The sequence below is a fragment of the Myotis brandtii genome, unplaced genomic scaffold (assembly GCF_000412655.1).
Source record: "Myotis brandtii unplaced genomic scaffold, ASM41265v1 scaffold1182, whole genome shotgun sequence".
Lineage (NCBI taxonomy): Eukaryota > Metazoa > Chordata > Mammalia > Chiroptera > Vespertilionidae > Myotis > Myotis brandtii.
In genome coordinates this window covers 293,024-311,835 of record NW_005354100.1, presented here as the reverse complement: position 1 = coordinate 311,835, position 18,812 = coordinate 293,024, and the positions used below count along the sequence as shown (strand labels likewise).

At 43.2% G+C, this 18,812-nt stretch overlaps 1 protein-coding gene across 1 annotated transcript; it reads left to right on the top strand.

Annotated features, from left to right (window-relative positions):
* The first annotated feature begins 2,016 nt into the window (after window positions 1-2,016).
* SLC16A2 (solute carrier family 16, member 2 (thyroid hormone transporter)) lies at window positions 2,017-17,268 on the top strand. The gene is made up of 6 exons (XM_005858458.2): window positions 2,017-2,164; window positions 3,697-3,841; window positions 7,192-7,642; window positions 8,604-8,747; window positions 12,235-12,463; window positions 14,061-17,268. The coding sequence occupies exons 1-6, from the start codon at window positions 2,017-2,019 to the stop codon at window positions 14,279-14,281; spliced, it is 1,338 nt and encodes a 445-aa protein (XP_005858520.2). The 3' UTR covers window positions 14,282-17,268.
* The last annotated feature ends 1,544 nt before the right edge of the window (window positions 17,269-18,812 follow it).

Sequence of the window (18,812 nt, the reverse complement as noted above, 5' to 3'; positions counted from 1 at the left end):
GAAAAAATAAATAAATAAATAAATAAATAAATAAATAAATAAATAAAAAGTTCCCTTATGTACCTCTGTAATGAATCCTCTCCCCCCAAGCTTCCTCCTGGCACCCATTATCTGTCCCACAGTTTTTCCTTTTCCAGAATTTGTGTCTGCTTCTTTCACTTAGCATAATACCTTTGAAAGGTGTCTAGGTTGTTGCCTATAACAATAGTTCATTCTTGTTTATTATAGAGTGATATTCCATTATAATAATGTATATCCACTTATTTATCCATTCACAAGTTAAAGTATATTTTGAGTTATTACCAGGTTTGGCTGTTATGGGGGAAAAAAGCTGCTATGAACATCTAAGTACAGGTTTTCTGTGAACAAAGTTTTTTTTTTTTTTATCTTGGGTAAATACCTAGGACTGGAATTTCAGGGTCCTATGGTAATTGTATGTTTAACTTTATAAGCTGCCAAACTGTTTTCCAAAGTAGGTATAACATTTTGCATTTCCATCAGCAGTGTATGAGATTTCCAGTTCCTCTACATCCTCACTAGTACTAGGTATTGCCTATTTTTAAAGAGCCTTTTTAGCAAGTTGTAGGTGGTACCCCATTTTTATTTTAATATGCATTTATTGAATTACTAATGACATTGAGGATATTTTCATATGATTAATTGCCACTCATATTGTGTGTGTTTGTGTTTTCATGGTAATGTCCATTCAAATATTTTGCCCATTTTAAATTGGATTGTTTTTCTTCTTCTTATTGAGCTGTGAGAGTCAACTCACAGTTGGATTCTGAATACCAGTCTTTTATCAGATGTTTGTGTTGTAAAGATTTTTTCCCAGTCTGTGGCTTGCCTTTTCATTGTCATAACCATTTTTTCAAAGAGCAGAAGTTTCACATTTTGAAGTCTAATGTATCAATTTTTTCCTTTATAAATATTACTTTTGTAAATATCTATGAAATTTTTGCTTAACTAAAGATCAGAAAGATTTTCTCCTATACTTTCTTTTAGAAGGTTTTTAGTTTAAGTTTTACATTTAAGACTGTGATCCATTTGCATTAATTTTTGTATATGATGTGATTATTACTATTTACAAAGCTCTCTTATACATATGACTACATGTGCTGATCATTAAAAATCTTTGAGGAAGGCCCATCAGAAATTTTAATCCCCGTTTTACAGATGATAAGACTTGAGAAGTGCTCTGTGACTTGCTCAAAGCCCCATGGCTGATGAGAGGTGAAATTGCAAGGTAAGAAGTAAAATTGTGATGAGAGTTCAGGTCTCCCTGCTGTCCCAGGACAGTACTTTGGGAACCAGGAAGCTATGGCTCAAGATGGCACCCCAGCAAAGCAAATTTTCCCAGTGGGGATCTGAACAAGCTTTTAGGCACTGAGGTAAGAGACACAGGCAGTAGGCTAGCCTTGATCTCACTCAGATTGCACTTCTTTGGAGCACTTGAGCCTCCACAATTGAAGAGAGCCAGAAGCTGGCCTGGTGCACTGCTCAAGTGATACTCAATGATGCTTTTAAAAAATATGATTGGCTGCCTCCTGCACACCCCTTACTGGGGATCGAGCCCACAACCCGGACATGTGCCCTTGACTGGAATCAAACCCGGGACCCTTCAGTCTGCAGGCGATGCTCTATCCACTGAGCCAAACCAGCTAGGGCAATGATGCTTTTTGATGATGATGATGAAGAAGACTTGAAATGTGTTCAGAGGAGAGTTATGAAAGTAATTACAGAGTTAGAAATTAAGGCTAAGAAGAAAAGTTAAGGGAACTAAGATTATTTAGCCTAGAAAAGAGAGGTCCAGATGAAATTTAATAATAGCCTTCAAACAAACAAAAACCCTCGGGCTTTCTTTCTGAGGGTTGAGCAAGGTGAAATGGGCTGTAAGAATATAAGCAAAAGGACAAATTTCTCCCTGGTGAGCATTGTTACAGATACTTAAGAGCCTTTATAAAAAGAATAAATTCTTCTAGAATATTCAAGTTCAGAGCCAGGAAGTTGCCCAAAATGGGCTCCAATGAAGGATTTCAGCATGATGGTTACATGACTCTCTTGCACAGTGTCCTTACAAATCTTTGGGTGGCTCCTGAACCTGTCTTATGTTTGTGGCCTTCCATGCTCCTGAGTCTTAACATCTTCAACGGACTTTGTTGCAGTGAGCAAGATGAGCTTTACCTCTTGAAGACTTAATTAATGCCCATGCTTCTTAGAGCTGAAGTGAAGTAGCTGAGTGCCGAAGGTTATAGATCTGGCTTAGCATCCATGGAAGAGCCTAAAATGTTGGACAGTCCAAATATTACCCCAATGCTTGAATCCCTTGTTTTATATCTAGCCTCTGCTTGCACACATCCAGTGAAAGATAAACCCAATAAAAGATATATAATAACACAATTAACTTTGGACTAGAAATAAAAAGAGTTGGGTTTGGGTATCAGCTCTGCCACTAACTTGCTGTGTGATCTTTAGTAAGTCCATTCATATTACTGGACCTTTTTCTTTATCAGTAAAATGGTAGTGGAGGGATATTTTAGTTTTTGTTGATTTAACTGCTGTAACAAATGGTAATTAGAAAACTGAGTGGATAAAAAAAGCTGTGGTAAAGTTACACAATGGAACACTGCTTAGTCATAAAAAAGAAGGAAAGCTTATCCTTTGAGACAGCATGGTTAGACCTGGAGAGTATTATCCTAAATAAAATAAGCCAATCAGAGAAAGATGAGTACCATATGATTTCACTCATATGCAGAGTCTAATGAACAAAATAAACTAATAAACAAAATAGAAACAGATTCTAAGATACAGAGAATAGACTGACAGCTGTCAAAGGAGAGGGGGTTAAGGGGTTAGGTGAAAAAGGTGAAGGGATTAAGCAAAGAAAAACAAACTCATAGACACAGACAACAGTATGGTGATTACCAGAGGGAAAGAGGGGTGGCAGGAGGTAGAAGACAGTAAAGGGAGATAAATGGTGATGGAAGGAGACTTGATTTGGGGTAGTGAACATACAATACAATACACAGATGATGTATTATGGAACTGTACACTTGAAACCTATATAATTTTATTAACCACTGTCACCCCAATAAATTCTATAAAAAAATTTAAAAAGTGGTTAAAATAATAAAAAAAATTCAGCGGCTTAAAGGACAAGAAATTTCTCTATTTCTTATGAAACATTCAGTGTAGGGATTCCATATTGGAGAGGGAGGAAGAAGTCTGCTCAATGTAGTTATTCAAGGACCCACTCTGCAGTTGTAGCCTACCAGAAAGCAAAAACCTGATGGGACTTTTTTATGGTTCAGGCCTGGAAGTGGTGTGTATCACATGAACCCACATTCTATTGGTCAGAATTCAGTCACATGATCATGCTAAACAGCTAAAGAGGCTGAGAAATATACACCTGCGTGGTGGCTAGTTATACTTCATCATAGACTTGATCTTTAAGCCCCCGCCCCAGCTCTGAAGTTCTGGGTGTATTTATAAACTAGACTCTTATTTCTCACATTGCCCTGCTATAGGTACTTTGAAAATCGCCTAATCTTTCTGGCTACTAGGGAGTAGCTAGCTGGCAGTGCAGGCCAATGCAATGCTCCCTGTGTAAGGTCAGGGAAGAAGACTTGAGATACCAGTCATACTACCAGGTACCACGTTAAGCTAAGGTATCTTTGTACTTGTTTTTTTCTGCAGCATGGGTAGGAGCCCTCTCAATGGGCATGATCTTCTTCTGTTCTCCCATTGTGAGTATATTTACTGATCGTTTGGGCTGCCGAATCACAGCAACTGCAGGGGCTGCCGTCGCTTTCATTGGCCTCCATACCAGCTCTTTCACCAGGTAAGGTTAGGAGTTGCTGGTCAATTGCCCAAGCCTAAGGGTTGGCTTCTCTCTGGACTTCAATTAGGGACACTTTTCTCATTGCAGACTCTCCTATGGTCCTTTCTATGCTGGGTCCTTATTTTCCAATAGGACTCATCTAGGTAGGATTCCCTGTGCCCACTGATAGGGAATATCCCCAAAGAGGACCAAAGAGTTCAAAAGTGGTGGGAGTAGTCTAATTTTGGGAATTCATACAGCTGGGGCCATGTCCAGTTTTGGCCACTGAATGGCTATGGAACAATTGAGGAATACCATTCCTCTCTCTGGGCCTCAATTTCTATATTGGTAACATGAAAGGATTAGACCAGATGGTGTTTTCACATCTCTTCCAACTCTTCCATTTTATTCTTCTTCAATGTACCACACATCTCATGACCTCATCAGCCTTTTTGGGAATGAGCTTTTAGAGAAAGCTCATGTGGACACCTATCATTATAGGATTCCTGAGGGTGTGGATTCCAAGGCTGTTTAGCATTTCTGGCCCCTTTCAAGATATTTTGGCTGCAAATGCATAGACAGTTTGGGACAAATAAGATTCATGTCTTGGGTATTAAAATGAATATTTAGCAGCATCCCCAACTGAGTACAAACCTAGTACCCAGCTACCCAGCTAGACCGAAGTTAGAGTCAAATTCTGGTCCCATTGACAGAACTCAGTAGTGTCATTCAAGGAGCAAGTTACAGGTTCATTTTCTATTTCCTTTCTACCAGCCCTGCAGAAGCATATCTGTAGTTGAGGGGAGAAGTGAAAATCCTCCACTACAGACTGAGAAATATGAGATTCCTAAAGAATGTCATCAACTTTCTGGCAAAGCCACTTTGGAAGTTATGGTACCTCCTACTTGCAATCTGCTGAGCTTGTGTAGGAAGATGCTGTCCTGAAGATACAGTTAACTTAGAGATTTGCTTTCTGAGCTTGGCTCCCCAGAGTAGGATCATGGTTATGTTCTCTAGTCCTAGGGTTCCACTCACATCAAAGAATGATAATCCTGTTCTGCCACAATTGGGCCCTTTGAGGATGATCCAGCTTAATGACTTAAGCATTTCTGGCTGCCAAGCCTACCCTGCAGCAGAGCTTGGATATGTCTTGCAATGGTTTCTTGGCTCCATCCCATCTATTTCAGACAGAGGGGAAAATCATGTCCTACCTGAAACCTGCTCAGCCCTCCCAGGGAGGCAGTTCCAAACCCTTTTGGAACCCCTCCAATTGTTGGCCTCTTTTGCCCTCAGCAAGTTGGTGTCTGGCTCCTTGTGGGGAAGAGCTTAGACCTCATAAGCAGCTCCAGTCTCAGCACTACACAAAAGAGGCCTGTTTTTTAAGGCTGAGCATAGCAAAGTGCAAACAAATTAGCAACATACGGATCTCATTTACCTTCCAATCCACATAAGCTGTTACAGAAGGGGAAGGAGCTCAGATGTGTTTTCTTCTGGCACTCTTCTTTAGGCACATTGGAGTAGGCGTTCTGTTTTCAAGCCCCTAAGCCCCTCCCCCAACCCCTTTGCCTTTTCTGTAAGAACATCTTCAGAGCCAAGAAATATTCTGGATGGCTTCACATCCAGTGGAAAAATGGTTCTGTTTGTGGCTAGGGCTCCAAGTCATCCTTCCTGTTGTCTGAATTAGGGCTCTGAGTTCCTTTGGATGGTGTGAGGTAGAGAGGAATGCAGGCAGAGATGGGGAGGACTTGGCAAGCTTATTTAGGGGCCTCCTGCCTTGAGCACAGCTAAAAATAGATCTATCACCTAGCACCCTGGACTGAACCTCATGCTTTGCCCCCATTGTCCTTCACTCTGAAGGTCTAACGCCTGTCCCTTAGACAAGACCCCTGTCCCAGACCATCCCAATGAGTCCCTAGAATCTCATGGAAGCAGGCCTCAAGGAATGACAAAAGAGGAGCAGTTGGCTTAGCTATGTATTCCAAGTGGAGGCAACCCTTTTGAAATCAAAGCCCTTGTCATATCTGGTGAATGCAAATAGATGGAAAGTATTGGTAATAATAGCTGTGGTTGGAATCATGCATGCTAACACCACATCATCTCTACAGCATAGGCACAGTCCTTTAGTATAAGGACTGATATCTATGGGGAGGAACTGCCTGACTATGGAGAATATTAGGTAATTAAATTGTCAGATAAAAACTATTGTACAATATGTGGAAGCTAAAAAAACTGACAAGATTCCTCACTAGGTTGTGCCAATATTTTTGGGGGGGGCAGATAGCTGGCCAAACTAAACTTCACATGGCCTTTTCCCTGCTGACAGAGGTTTATGGCCATCACAGGGCTTAAGAATTTTAAGCCAGAACGTGTCTTACTTTGTGAGACCCATAACTTTTTTCAGGCTCCATTTCCCATCAAGCAGCCAGGCTACTCTGGAAAGCTAATCCATACCATGTCTAGAAACAGAAGCCAGGCTCTTAAAATTAAAGGGACTTTTCACCTCAGGATCCCCATGCACAGTGGTTGGCAAACTCATTAGTCAACAGAGCCAAATATCAACAGTACAACGATTGAAATTTCTTTTGAGAGCCAAATTTTTTAAACTTAAACTATATAGGTAGGTACATTGTTATTAACTTAATTAGGGTACTCCTAAGGCTTAGGAAGAGCCACACTCAAGGGGCCAAAGAGCCGCATGCGGCTCACGAGCCACAGTTTGCTGACCACGGCCCATGCAGATCATCTAGGGCCTGGAGTAAAGGGTCTTGGGATATTCAGACTTTGAGCAGGGTTGGGGATGGGCTGTCTCTCAGGAGGCCACCAGCTATTCTCTGAAATATTAAGGGCTCTGATCATGGAGAAAGACACTGAAGAGTCCTATGGAGGGTCTCAACCTTCCAGGATCTTGGGCCCTTACAGACCTTTGTTGTTACTTTGGATAAAGCTTTGGCTACCAGCCTACCACGCTGTCTAGGTGAGCAGTAGGTAAAACTGTTTTAAGTCACTGACTTATTCCTTATAGCCCCATCATTCAGCCTTTGCATAGGCTGGTTCTGACTTTGTTTTAAACAATCATCTTTGATTGGGTGCTATGAATCAAAATAGAATCACACAGACCTGGAGTCAAGTCCAAGCTTTTCTGACCCCATTATGCTACTTTGGGTCAATTACTTTACTTCTCTGAACCTCTGTCTCCCCATCTGCAAAATGAGGACCAGAAGGTCCTGTCCTTTGTCTGTTCTGAGGGTCAGTGTTAAGTGGGGCTGTGGGTTAATGGTGGGGGCATGCAGGTCTCAGGAGGGTGAAGGGAAAGGGGCAGGTGGATTTGCTGGTCAGGCTGCTGAGGATAGCTCTTGGTGTCTCTCCCACAGCTCACTAAGCCTGCGTTACTTCACCTATGGGATTCTCTTTGGTTGTGGCTGTTCCTTCGCCTTTCAGCCATCTCTCGTCATCCTGGGCCACTACTTCCAACGTCGTCTGGGTCTGGCCAATGGTGTAGTGTCTGCTGGGAGTAGCATCTTCTCCATATCCTTCCCCCTTCTCATCAAAATGCTGGGGGCTAAGATAAAGCTTGCCCAAACCTTCCAGGTGCTGAGTACCTTCATGTTTATTCTTACGCTGCTTTCCCTCACCTACCGGCCCCTCCTGCCCAGCTCTCAAGACACCCCAAGCAAGAGAGGTGTCCACACCCTGTGCCAATGCTTTCTGGCTCAACTCAGGAAGTACTTCAACATGCGAGTGTTCCGTCAACGTACCTACCGCATCTGGGCCTTTGGGATTGCTGCTGCTGCCCTTGGTTACTTCGTTCCCTACGTACACCTGGTGAGGAATACCAGGGTGGGCCCACCCTATTTTGTCCCAAGAATCTGCCCTTAACCTGTCTGAAGTGCCAGAGGGTAGGGGTGAAGGACATTAAAAGGACAGAATGGAGACCTTTGGGAAAAAAGACAAACAGTACTTGGAGAGACTCAGAGTGGAAAAGAGCACAGGTTGAGGGAAGATCTCAATGGGAAATAGGGGGAATTCCTTGGGGGAAGGTCCATGCTTGTGGTTTCTCCCACTGATAAGTCAAGATAGATTTTTCAGGAGAAGATAAGTATCACTAGGATTCAGGAGACTGGCCCAGATGACTCAAGGATAGGATTTTCTAAAAGTGTGTTCTATGGAATGCTGGTCTTTGTGGTCAAATAATTTTGTTAAGAAATAACATATATTAGATCTCTTCAGCTTTGTATTGTATAGCAATCTTTTAAGGGTACCAAAAATACCTGCAGTAAATAAATCCTTCAGCTTTGTTTAACCAGCATCCACCCAACTTATATGGCCAAAGAACTGTCACTTGTAGTCCAGTTATCTTTCATAGACCTCATGTTTCTTAAAACACACTTTTAGAAGTGTTACTCTAAAGTTGGTGGATCTTTCTCCGCTGGTGACCTACTGTTTCCCTGGTCTGTCAGTTCTGGGTCAGGGAATAGGGAGGTTGTAGAAGAACCATTGGTTTTCTCAGTTGTTAAGGCTGTATTCTTTCCTGCCAGGACTTGGAGATACCCACTCACCTCAGCTATTGTTCAAAAGCCCAGGATCTAGAGAACCAGGAGATATGTAGCCTTTTAAACTCTTAGAAGCAGCCAGGGAATTTGCCCCAGAGCTGGGGCTACAAGGAAGGAAGTTCTTGTCATGGTCCAGACAAGTAAGCAGTTGAGGGTTCTGGATATGCCAATAGCTAACCAGTCAGCTCCTCTTTTTTCTCCTGTCCTGGGGGGGTCTGTGATATGCTTTTCAGATGAAGTATGTGGAAGAGGAGTTCTTGGAAATCAAGCAGACCTGGGTGCTTTTGGTGTGTATTGGGGCTACCTCAGGCCTCGGGCGCCTTGTATCAGGCCGTGTCAGTGACTCCATTCCTGGACTTAAGAAGATCTACTTGCAGGTGAGTGTGGCCATGCTGTCCACTGTGGGGAATAACACTTTGCCACAGATGTTAGGTTATCCCCACTTCTTAGGATAAAAAGGTAGGTTGTGTCATTGCTGCACCCTGGGCCTCAGCTCTGACACCAGCTTGTTGTACAACATGGAAAAGTCAATAAAATTATCTGACCCTCAGTTTCCCTTGCTTTCAAATGAATGCAATCATCCTTCTTCTTACTCTTTCATCAAGATTGAGAACAATATAAATGGAACCTTGAAGAACATTTTCAAAGAAACATTTATTAATAATGGCTCTCTCATCTGAAAGAGGGAAAGTGAGGCCAGGAGTTAGATGTTGCCCCCAGTGAGGAGTGATCTCATAGCTACCCTACACTCTCTTGGAGGGTCTTGGGCATCTGTGTCTCTCTCCTCGAGGCTCTATACCCAGTGTCTCTCTCCTCTAGGTTAGGCCCAGGCCCATCACCTCTTATATTTCCAGAGATACTTGGCACCAAGCCCTAGCTGTTAAATGTCATCCTCCTTTTTTTATTTATTGATTGACTTTTAGAGAGAGAGGAAAATAGAAAGAGAGATTTGTTATTCCACTTATTTATTCATTGGTTGATTCTTATATGTGCCCTGACTGTGGATCGAACCTTCAACCTTGGTGTATCAGGACAATGCTCTAATCAACTGAGCTAGCCAGCCAGGGCCTAAATGCCATCCTCTTGATTGACACAAAAAAGTACCAGAAAAGGTCAGATCACTCCCCTTCTCTAAGCCTCACTTTCTTCATTTGTGCAGTGAGAATAATTATTGTTCCTATGCTACCTCACAGGTGAGGATTAAAAAAAATCTAGGTGTGACCCAGTTTTGAGAAGTCAAAAAAATGTTACAGCCATGCAAGCTTTTAATCCTTCTGACAATGACATAAATAGCCTCATATTGTGGCAAGTAGCCTCATAGATATTCAAGAGGCCAGTTTCTGTGTGAACTGGGCTCTGGTCTGGTTGGAATACAGACTACTGCTCAAGTTGTCTATCTTTGTCTATAGAAATATTGCCTTTATGATGTGGTTCATGCTTTTTGCTCCTGTAGCTGGGTTTACTAGAAGGTACCTAAGTATGAAACCCTGTGGAGGGGTGATGGCAGTCCCAGAAAACATGTTATCACCATCAGGAAGTGGTTGAGTTCTGACTCCCCTGAGGAAGCCCTAAAATCATTTTTTCAAAGGGCCCTAACTACACTCACAACAGGGATTTCTTTGTCTTCTGACAGACCGAAGTCTTTTCCTAAATACCATCAGATGTCCTGGACAAGGTTTCCTATTGTATTTAACTCTGTGTTAGGTTTGCCAGAACTGGTTAATCTGCTTTGTCAGAGCTAGGGGTGCCCTTATGATTCATCCAGTCCAATCTCTCATATTGATGGAGAAACTGAGGAAACAACTTAGACAGTAGTGGCAGAGCTGAACTCCTATGTTATGCCCTTTTCATATTCCACTTTACTCTAAGTGATGGAAGGAAAAGCCAAGTCCCAGAGATGATAAAAAAAAAAACTTGACCACGGTCAAACCAAAAGCCTATAATTAAGATTTTCAATTATGAAAATTTGAATTCCTGTGCAAATATCAGCAAGTGACTTATCTGGGTATATTTTTACATGGGAGTATGTGTGGCTTTTCCAGCCTCTTCTACACGACACCCCTGCATGTCTTTCCTGTAAGTATCAGCAGCTCCAAGATGCCAAAGGTTAGTGAAAATCAGGGTAAGCTATCACTGGGCCTAGACTTTATCTTGATGAGAGGCAGTAAGTAGCCCTGCCTAGCCATATAGCTCAGTTGTCACCACAGTCCCTAGGAGAGTGGTTGGGCATGAGCAGCTTTTGCTTTCTATTGTGCAGATTGAGTTCCAGTAGAGGCAGAGGCATTAGATAGTCAGAAGCAGAACTAGGCTTAGGGCCAGTGCTTCTGCTGACCACGTCCTCTATCCACCCACCTCTCTCTCTCCCTTTGCAATCTTATTTGACCCATTTTATCACTTAGAGTAATATCAAACAATTTTAGAGCATTGTAGCTGAAACTATCAACTCCCCCATTTCATAAGTGAGGAACTGAGGCCCAGAGAAGGAAAGTGACTTGTCCAAACTCATCCTGCTATTGTCGCAGGCTAAGAGTACAAAACAATGGATAAACTTATTTCTCTTGAGTTACTCAAGATACTCCATCAGAGGAATTTGCTCCCCTTATTTCTCCCTGGGTACTGGACTGGGAGAGGAAAGGAGTGTATACATAGCTTCAAGTGTTCTGAAGAGCCATCCTCTAGCCAGTGGTTCTCAACCTTCCTAATGCCGCGACCCTTTAATACAGTTCCTCATGTTGTGGTGACCCCTAACCATAAAATTATTTTTGTTGCTACTTTATAACTGTAATTTTGCTACTGTTATGAATCGTAATGTAAATATCTGATATACTATATGTGTTTTCCGATGGTCGCGACCCACAAGTTGAGAACCGCTGCGTCTAGACAAGCGGTTCTCAACCTGTGGGTCACGACCATTTTGGTGGTCGAACGACCCTTTCACAGGGGTCGCCTAAGCCCATCCTGCATATTAGATATTTACATTATGATTCATAACAGTAGCAACATTACAGTTATGAAGCAGCAACGAAAATAATTTTATGGTTGGGTCACAACATGAGGAACTATATTTAAAGGGCCAGAAGGTTGAGAACCACTGGTCTAGACCTTGCGGTTCCTACTTTTGGAGAAGACTGGTACATGTGTCTGGTGTCAAGTCCCTGGGCAGTCTGTTGGAAAAGAAAGGCTGACAACCTGCAGATCAGCTTCACTTTGAGCCAATTGTTGGGGGCTGATTCTCAGTTCCAAGAGAGATTTTTAATTTCCAAACCTTGTTTGGCAGGGCCTCATTGAGGATGTTAGGAGGCAGCTAGATATAGTAGATAGCAATTAAAGCAGAATAAAATAAGTTAATTGGGTCTTTTGTGTTATATAATGGTACTTACTCTTAATTGCCATACCATTATGGCTTATATATTGATAGGTAGGTCTAGTTTTATCTTATAGTTGTTCATGAATCTACTAGAGAAGAAGCTGGGATATCTGGTTTCTTATTCCTAAATTCTGCCTAAATATTGCAAAAACAGTCTGGGAAAAGTTCTACAGTCCCCCAACCAGGAGATTTCCTCAGATGGCATGGCCAGGACATTTCTTATCCTCTCTAAAAACCAACTCATGAAGCTAACAACCTTATTGACAGCAACAACATAGACTTGCAGTTAAATAGGAGCTCTCTTAAAAACTTTGAATCTTTTAATGTAGGATTTAGAAAGGGCATAAGTAACTATTTAGTCCAACGGCTCTCTCTGTTGACACCCTGCTGCCCCATTTTTTAAATGGTAGGAATGAAGCTCTGAAAAAGGTGTGATTTGCTATGTGGTCTTGACTGGCAAGTATAACATGACCGACCTCAGGCCCTTGCTTCTCTAGGTCATCTCCTTCCTGCTCTTGGGCCTGATGTCCATGATGATTCCCCTGTGCAGGGGCTTCGGAGGCCTCATCGTTGTCTGCCTCTTCCTGGGCCTTTGTGATGGCTTCTTCATCACCATCATGGCCCCCATCGCATTTGAACTGGTGGGCCCAATGCAGGCCTCGCAGGCCATTGGCTACCTCCTGGGCATGATGGCCCTGCCAATGATTGCTGGGCCCCCCATTGCAGGTGAGGCTGATATTAAAAGAAGGGTATGAGTAGGGGAGTCCTGTCTTCCCTGGGTCCTTGCTTTCCTGAATACTTCTACTTAAATTTCCCTTCCTCTTAGTCTCTGTTTTAGCAGCCTTGTCAGAGTGCATGAAACCCCATACCACTATTGGTGAAAGAAACTAAGCACAGTATATGTGCATTAATTCATTTTGGGTAATAAGCTTTTCATGGCTGTATATCTGTTTCAGTGGAGTTATATTGTAGACAGCACAGATGTTTCCAAGATGCTAGAGAGAGAAATGGGTTTGTCCTTCTTGACCATTCTATTGATCTAGTATACTCGTTTTTCTTCACAGGCAAGTAATTATTTGCAAGGTAGCTAGGCAGGAAGAAAAGAGAAGGTGGGCCCTAATTTTATCAAGACTTAAAGACACCCCTCTCCTCTTCTATTGGCTTCTGAACTGAGCCTATAGAAGATATTTGATTAAGGTAGCATCCCAGGACTGGGCTAGTGAGGGTCACTTCCAGAAGGCAGCAGGCAAAGTGTTGGCTTTCTATCTTTCATAACTCCCAGTTTCTTCACTCTCTAAGAATGGCATTGTTGGTACCCCCAAAAACATAGGAAACAAGGAAAACCAATGGAAAAAGAACTTTATTTCCTTTCTTTAGGATTTACGGAAAATATTAATTAATGGGCTAGCTTTTCCTAGGCTGGCCAACTGGGATAACTCAACAAATATTCCTTGAACACAAATTCTGTGCAAGATATCTTAAGGTTACTGGTCATGCTGCATAACAGTGGCAAAGCTTCCACTCAGGCCTTTGTGTCACAGCCATACTGCCCACTGAGTGAGGGGAGTCTCTACGCAGCCCCTGATCCCAAAGATAGGTCCCAGAATCCACATCTCTTTCTAGATTGCTTACCTCCTAAGGAGACCAAGAGACTACTTGTCTTTGTTCAGTAGTGTTTCTGGGCTCATTCCTCCTATGTGATGGCTCACATTAGCTTCTGAAGGTGAGCAGAAGCCTAGCATCCCATGCCAAACACATCCATAGTATTAATAATTAGAGGAATCCAGAGGGACCAACCATATCTGAATCTTGAAGAAAGGATACACATAGAACTTCCTCTTTGGGCAAAAGGAAACTTAAGAGAAAGGACAAATAGAAACTTGGCTGAATTGTTCCACAAGAACATTCTAGCCCAAGTTGGGGATGGGAGGTTATATCACTGAAAACCAAGACAAGACTTGACCATATTCTGTGGAGTTCTTTTAAATTAGCTTTCCTCTTTTAAATTAACTCCATACCTGAGAGTGACTAGAAGTTAGCTGTAGCTTCATGAAAGTCACATATGGAGAACTTTAAGATAAGTTTCATTAGCTTCTTTCATAATGAGCCTTAGCCTCAAGGACCTGCAGTTCCAGTACCTCAGAGGAGTCACCTGCTTTTGTAATAGAGGTTAATTTCTTACAAGTTGAAGTATTCCTTGAGTCAAGGTAGTTCAGGTCAAAATTCTCTAGATAGGTATCATTATGGCCCCTAGAAGAGATAGAGGACAACTTTGGGCAGTAGGGCAAAGCTGAGCTTGACTTTTCTCTCTTAACTGTTTCAGGCCTCCTCCGAAACTGTTTTGGGGACTACCATGTGGCCTTCTACTTTGCTGGTGTGCCCCCAATAATTGGAGCTGTAATCCTCTTCTTTGTCCCTCTGATGCATCAAAGGATGTTCAAGGAAGAGCAAAGGGATTCCAGCAAGGACAAGATGTTGGCCCCTGACCCAGACCCCAGTGGGGAGCTGCTGCCGGGCTCTCCCACCCCTGAGGAACCAATCTAATGCCAATTGCTTGTGATTGTATGATCCTCTCCAACCCCTTTCCTTCACCCCACACTGCTCAGCATTTACATTTTTGCCACCAGCACACTTGTTCCCAAACCTTGTGCACACTGCATTTCAGCCACCTGACCATCCCTTTGGAGCTAAAGTTCCAGGTGTTCCAAACTCATTAATCAAATTCTCTTCATGAATGCCTTTAAACTTGCCAGGGTTCTTCTCCTTCAATGATCTAGTAAAGCTTGGGATCACCCCCCTGGCTTTTGGAACCTCTCCCTATATCTTCTAACACTTGGGGGGTGGGGGGCATGGGACCTCTTGGCCCAAGCCTGTTAGTCATCCACTAGAAGCAACTGTAAAAGGTGCTATTGTGTCCCCAGGAGCCTGGTAGGAAGACCCAAGCCTCTGTGTGCTGAGGAGCTTCTTGCCATCTGACCTTAGAAGCTGCTGGTGAAGGGGGCTGGAGGAAGGGCAGAGAGTAAAATGGAGCAACAAGCCTTATTTAGCCTCAGAGTCTATGACTTCCCAAGAACTGTGGGTGCTGTTAGTTTACAAGTGTACAGATAGTTTCCCCATCATCTGGTTGGTTACAGTCTGATTCCTTCTTCCCTTTTTCCTTCTTTCCCCTATACTTCCTCCTCATTTTTCTTTCCTCTCTATTTCTTTTTATGACTGTCATAGACACACAGGTGCTTAAAGAAAGGAGGGACCCAGAGCTTGAGCCAATCAGCCTTACCTTGGTCTAGCCCCTCCCTAATAGTAGCATCAGTCACACTCATCTCATGCTGAGCCACACCTCACCTTTTGGGTCAAGCTGCTATAATCATAGACTGGAAGAGTAGAATATCACATAGGGAAGGGGCCTTAAACAACACTCACTGATTTTTATAGATTTCCCAAGCCAGTGCTTAACCTGAAGGCCTTCCCAAGCTCCCCATCCTTTTATCTGTCAAAATGTGAAGCAATCCCTTTCCTCTCAGCAGTCAGAGGAGGCCTGGGGAGAGGCAACTCAACCTGCTGAAGTACCAACTCTTCTATCATTATTCATGACAGATCTATATTTCCACCTCGGCTAGGCCAGGAATGGGACTGTTTTGGGAAAAATCCAATTCCTAACCTGGATCCCCAAAAGGTAGAGGCAGCAGCTACACAAAGGGTTGGACAGTTTCTTTTAAGAAATTGAAACCTTGCTAGCCTTTACCAACCAATGTGTCCCTCATGCTGTGCATACTGGGCCACTCTGATTAGTGGACATTAAAGTTGCTAGGAAAGGTCAACTCTGGACTACGTTTACCCCTCTAAAATAGGTGCCAGATGATTCCCTATACCCAGACTCTGTGCAACAGTCTTGCTGAGGAGCATTCACAACTCACCTCATTAGGAGTTCAACCTCTCTCCTCACTCAGCCTCTGCATCTCTTTCTCCCTATTCTGGGCCTTGGTCTGTTGTGTTCCTATTACCTAAACTTTTTCTCATCTTCTTGCAAGGCATCTTTGACTGTCACTTGGAGCTAACAGTAACTTGCCATCTCAAGCCAGGGCCAGGAGGATGAGATTGCTGTTTGGGGGCTCCAAAGAAGACAGTGACCCCTATCCATGAGTTTTTCCATTACAAATAGGCAGCTGGGCCATTGTTGGCTTCTGATGGCCTCAATGACTTGATCCCCCTCCACTGGTCCCAGTTCAGCTCTTATCAATTACTCAAAGGAAAACACACTGGTTTCTTGGCTCTGTGGGTAGGAAGGGGCTTAATTACTATCCTATCAGTTCAAACAGCAGTGGAACAGGAGGAGAGACCACTGAAAATGTTGGATCAACAAAGTCCCTGCTTCCATTCCTCCCTGCCCCTCCCAACACCAAATCACTTGTGGGCAGTTCTGCAGGGCCTCCTTTGTTGCACCTGGTGTGAATAGATCTTAAGAATCTGGCTACCACTCACTTCTCTCCAGAGGAAGGAATGTCATTCACAGGTCAAAAATCTACCTTATCAGGTGTCACATAACATTGTAGGGTGTCAATTCTTCCACACATGTGCATGTGCATGTGTGGGCTTGTGTGCTTATGGAGAGAATGTTGGTTGGTGAAAACAGCATAGTATTAATGTTTAGGGTAGGATGAATCCATAGTCAAATCTAGGAGAATGAACAAAATTTTGGAGCTTGAAACCTGAAACATTAAATCCAAAAAAGGTTTGGAACAAAATAAACAACTAAAAATCTAGCTTTGGTATGTATGTTGCCTACAAGGGTGAAATGGTTTTAAGCTGGCTAACAGCAGGAAGTTTGGTTTCAGAACTGAAATCTCATTTCAAATCAAATTTATGCCAGGGTCTATACTCTCTGTGAGATCCATAGGGGTTTGAAGTTGGGTGGACTGTTCAGGATTAGATCTTTAAGGAAGCTCTGAAGTGGAAAAGTGGTTACTTCACAAAATGAAAACATGGTGAGTGGCTGAATTGGAGTAGAGGCCCTGCCAAAGCCACCACCTTGTTATAAATATGCAATGTTGAAAATGAGCAAAGACCTAGAAATAATCCATTTCAAGACCCCTTTCCTCTCCCTTATTACTGATGGGGGAACCTGAAGGAACTGGTATACCTGGATTACACAGCCAGGCAGCAACAGAGACATTGACTGTGAAGCAGAAAAGATGTACAACAGTGACAAAACTGGGAGTAAACTTTGAGTCTCCCAGGTCTATACTCTGCATTAAATTGAAGTGAGGAAACTAAGGCCTAGAGATAAAAAAGGACTACAGGTTCACATAGTTCATCAGTGACAGCGCAGGTTGAGACTTGAACTATGGTAATTAACTTCCAGTGTAGACCAAACCCCTCATTTTACAGATGAGGAAAACTAACCCAAGGAGGGGAAACTGAGTTACCCACTTCATTCAACAACTATGTGGTGAGACCATTTCCATAAGAGTGTCAGCAGGAACAGCTCTGAGCAAAAATAAAATCTAATGAGCCAAATCTGACTTTTAGCATACCCCATCTTTTCATGATTACTCTCATTACAAACTGACACATAATTTTGGTGTTATCTCTTCCCAAGCACTCCAGACCTTCATGCAGCGTTGGCCTTGGAGAGTTGGTCCCACCTACTGCCATTTCACCCTCCAAAACCCAAGAGGCACAAATAAACTCCACACATTGGGCAGAAGAGAGGCAAAAAGGGGATTAGTTTCCTTTGGGAGAGGCTGGTTTACCAGTAGCTCTTGGCTACTGATGGGTTCTCTCTTGACTCAGTGCAGACATCCTTAGGATGGCAGCCTCCTTATCTCCTCTCACTGAGACTAATTACTCTGTCCTGCTGCCTGGCCCCAGGCTCTGTCACCCAAGGTGGCTTACCCCTTAGTCCCTCCCCACAGTAGACCTAGGACTCCAATCTGTGTTTGATCACTCAGGATCATTAGATTTCAAAGCTGTGGAATCCCATAATTTTTATCAGCATATGTTTTCCTCCAGGGCCTTTTCACATCTGAAGAGGCAGCCAGCAACTCCCTCCCACATCACAGAAGTAGAGCAGGCCTGCTGATAGGGGTTACATTGCCCCCAACAAATCCTGTTGTCTGACAACTAGTACTGAGATAGGGTAGGTGTTGGTTTGAACCGGAGCGGGAAACAAGTTCTGAAATTCTAATAAACTGAAATGGAGACTGTAGGTCAGTGATGGCGAACCTATGACGTGTGTCAGAGGTGACACGCGAACTCATTTTTTTTTTGGTTGATTTTTCTTTGTTAAATGGCATTTAAATATATAAAATAAATATCAAAAATATACATCTTTGTTTTAATATGGTTGCAAATATCAAAAAATTTCTATATGTGACACAGCACCAGAGTTAAGTTAGGGTTTTTCAAAATGCTAACACGCCAAGCTCAAAAGGTTCGCCATCGCTGCTCTAGGTTTTTAGAGTCCTGCCTTTCAGCTCTCTCTAGTGGTCACCGAAGGAAGCGTTGCATGCCTGGTTTTTAAAGTCATTTCAGCAATATTTTCTAGGGTCCTGCTTTGTGAGTTCACTCTGCTAGAACCCATGAATTTCAGGAATGATAGGAACAGAGGTGGAGAAAACAAAGAGAACAAATACGAGGAGGAATTTCTACTATATTATTACTAAGACACTTTTTCCTCTTCTGGACTCCAGCGGCCCTGAGCATATGGACCTCAGCCCATTTGGGCCACCACGCCCCTTCTCCGACCAAGACCTCAGCATTTCTCTCTTCATCACCCCACAACTGGTCTCCGGGGGGCCAGAGCTACCTGCAAGAACTAAGTGCTCCTCAACGTGGGTTTCTTGCTGAGCTGGAGCAGGATAAAATTAGCCAATCGCTCACATCTACTAAGTGGGAGATTGTGGGGGAGGGAAGGGCAGAGCTGAGCCCAGCTGTGCTTCTGCCCTGGCCAGTCAGAGACGTAGACTGTCAACACCTCCGTGCTCTCCAGGTCGTACCATAGACTGTGGTCCCACCCCAGAGATGGGGGCTAGAGAGGCGAGAGGTGACCACAAGTCTTCTTCCCATTGCACACCCA

Bases quoted from the DNA above. Each gene is read 5' to 3' on its own strand.
- SLC16A2 (XM_005858458.2), top strand. From the start codon at position 2,017: ATGGGCTCCAATGAAGGATTTCAGCATGATGGTTACATGACTCTCTTG. The intron at 8,748-12,234 runs GTGAGTGTGGCC...TTGCTTCTCTAG, and splicing joins TTAAGAAGATCTACTTGCAG to GTCATCTCCTTCCTGCTCTT. The intron at 12,464-14,060 runs GTGAGGCTGATA...TAACTGTTTCAG, and splicing joins TGCTGGGCCCCCCATTGCAG to GCCTCCTCCGAAACTGTTTT.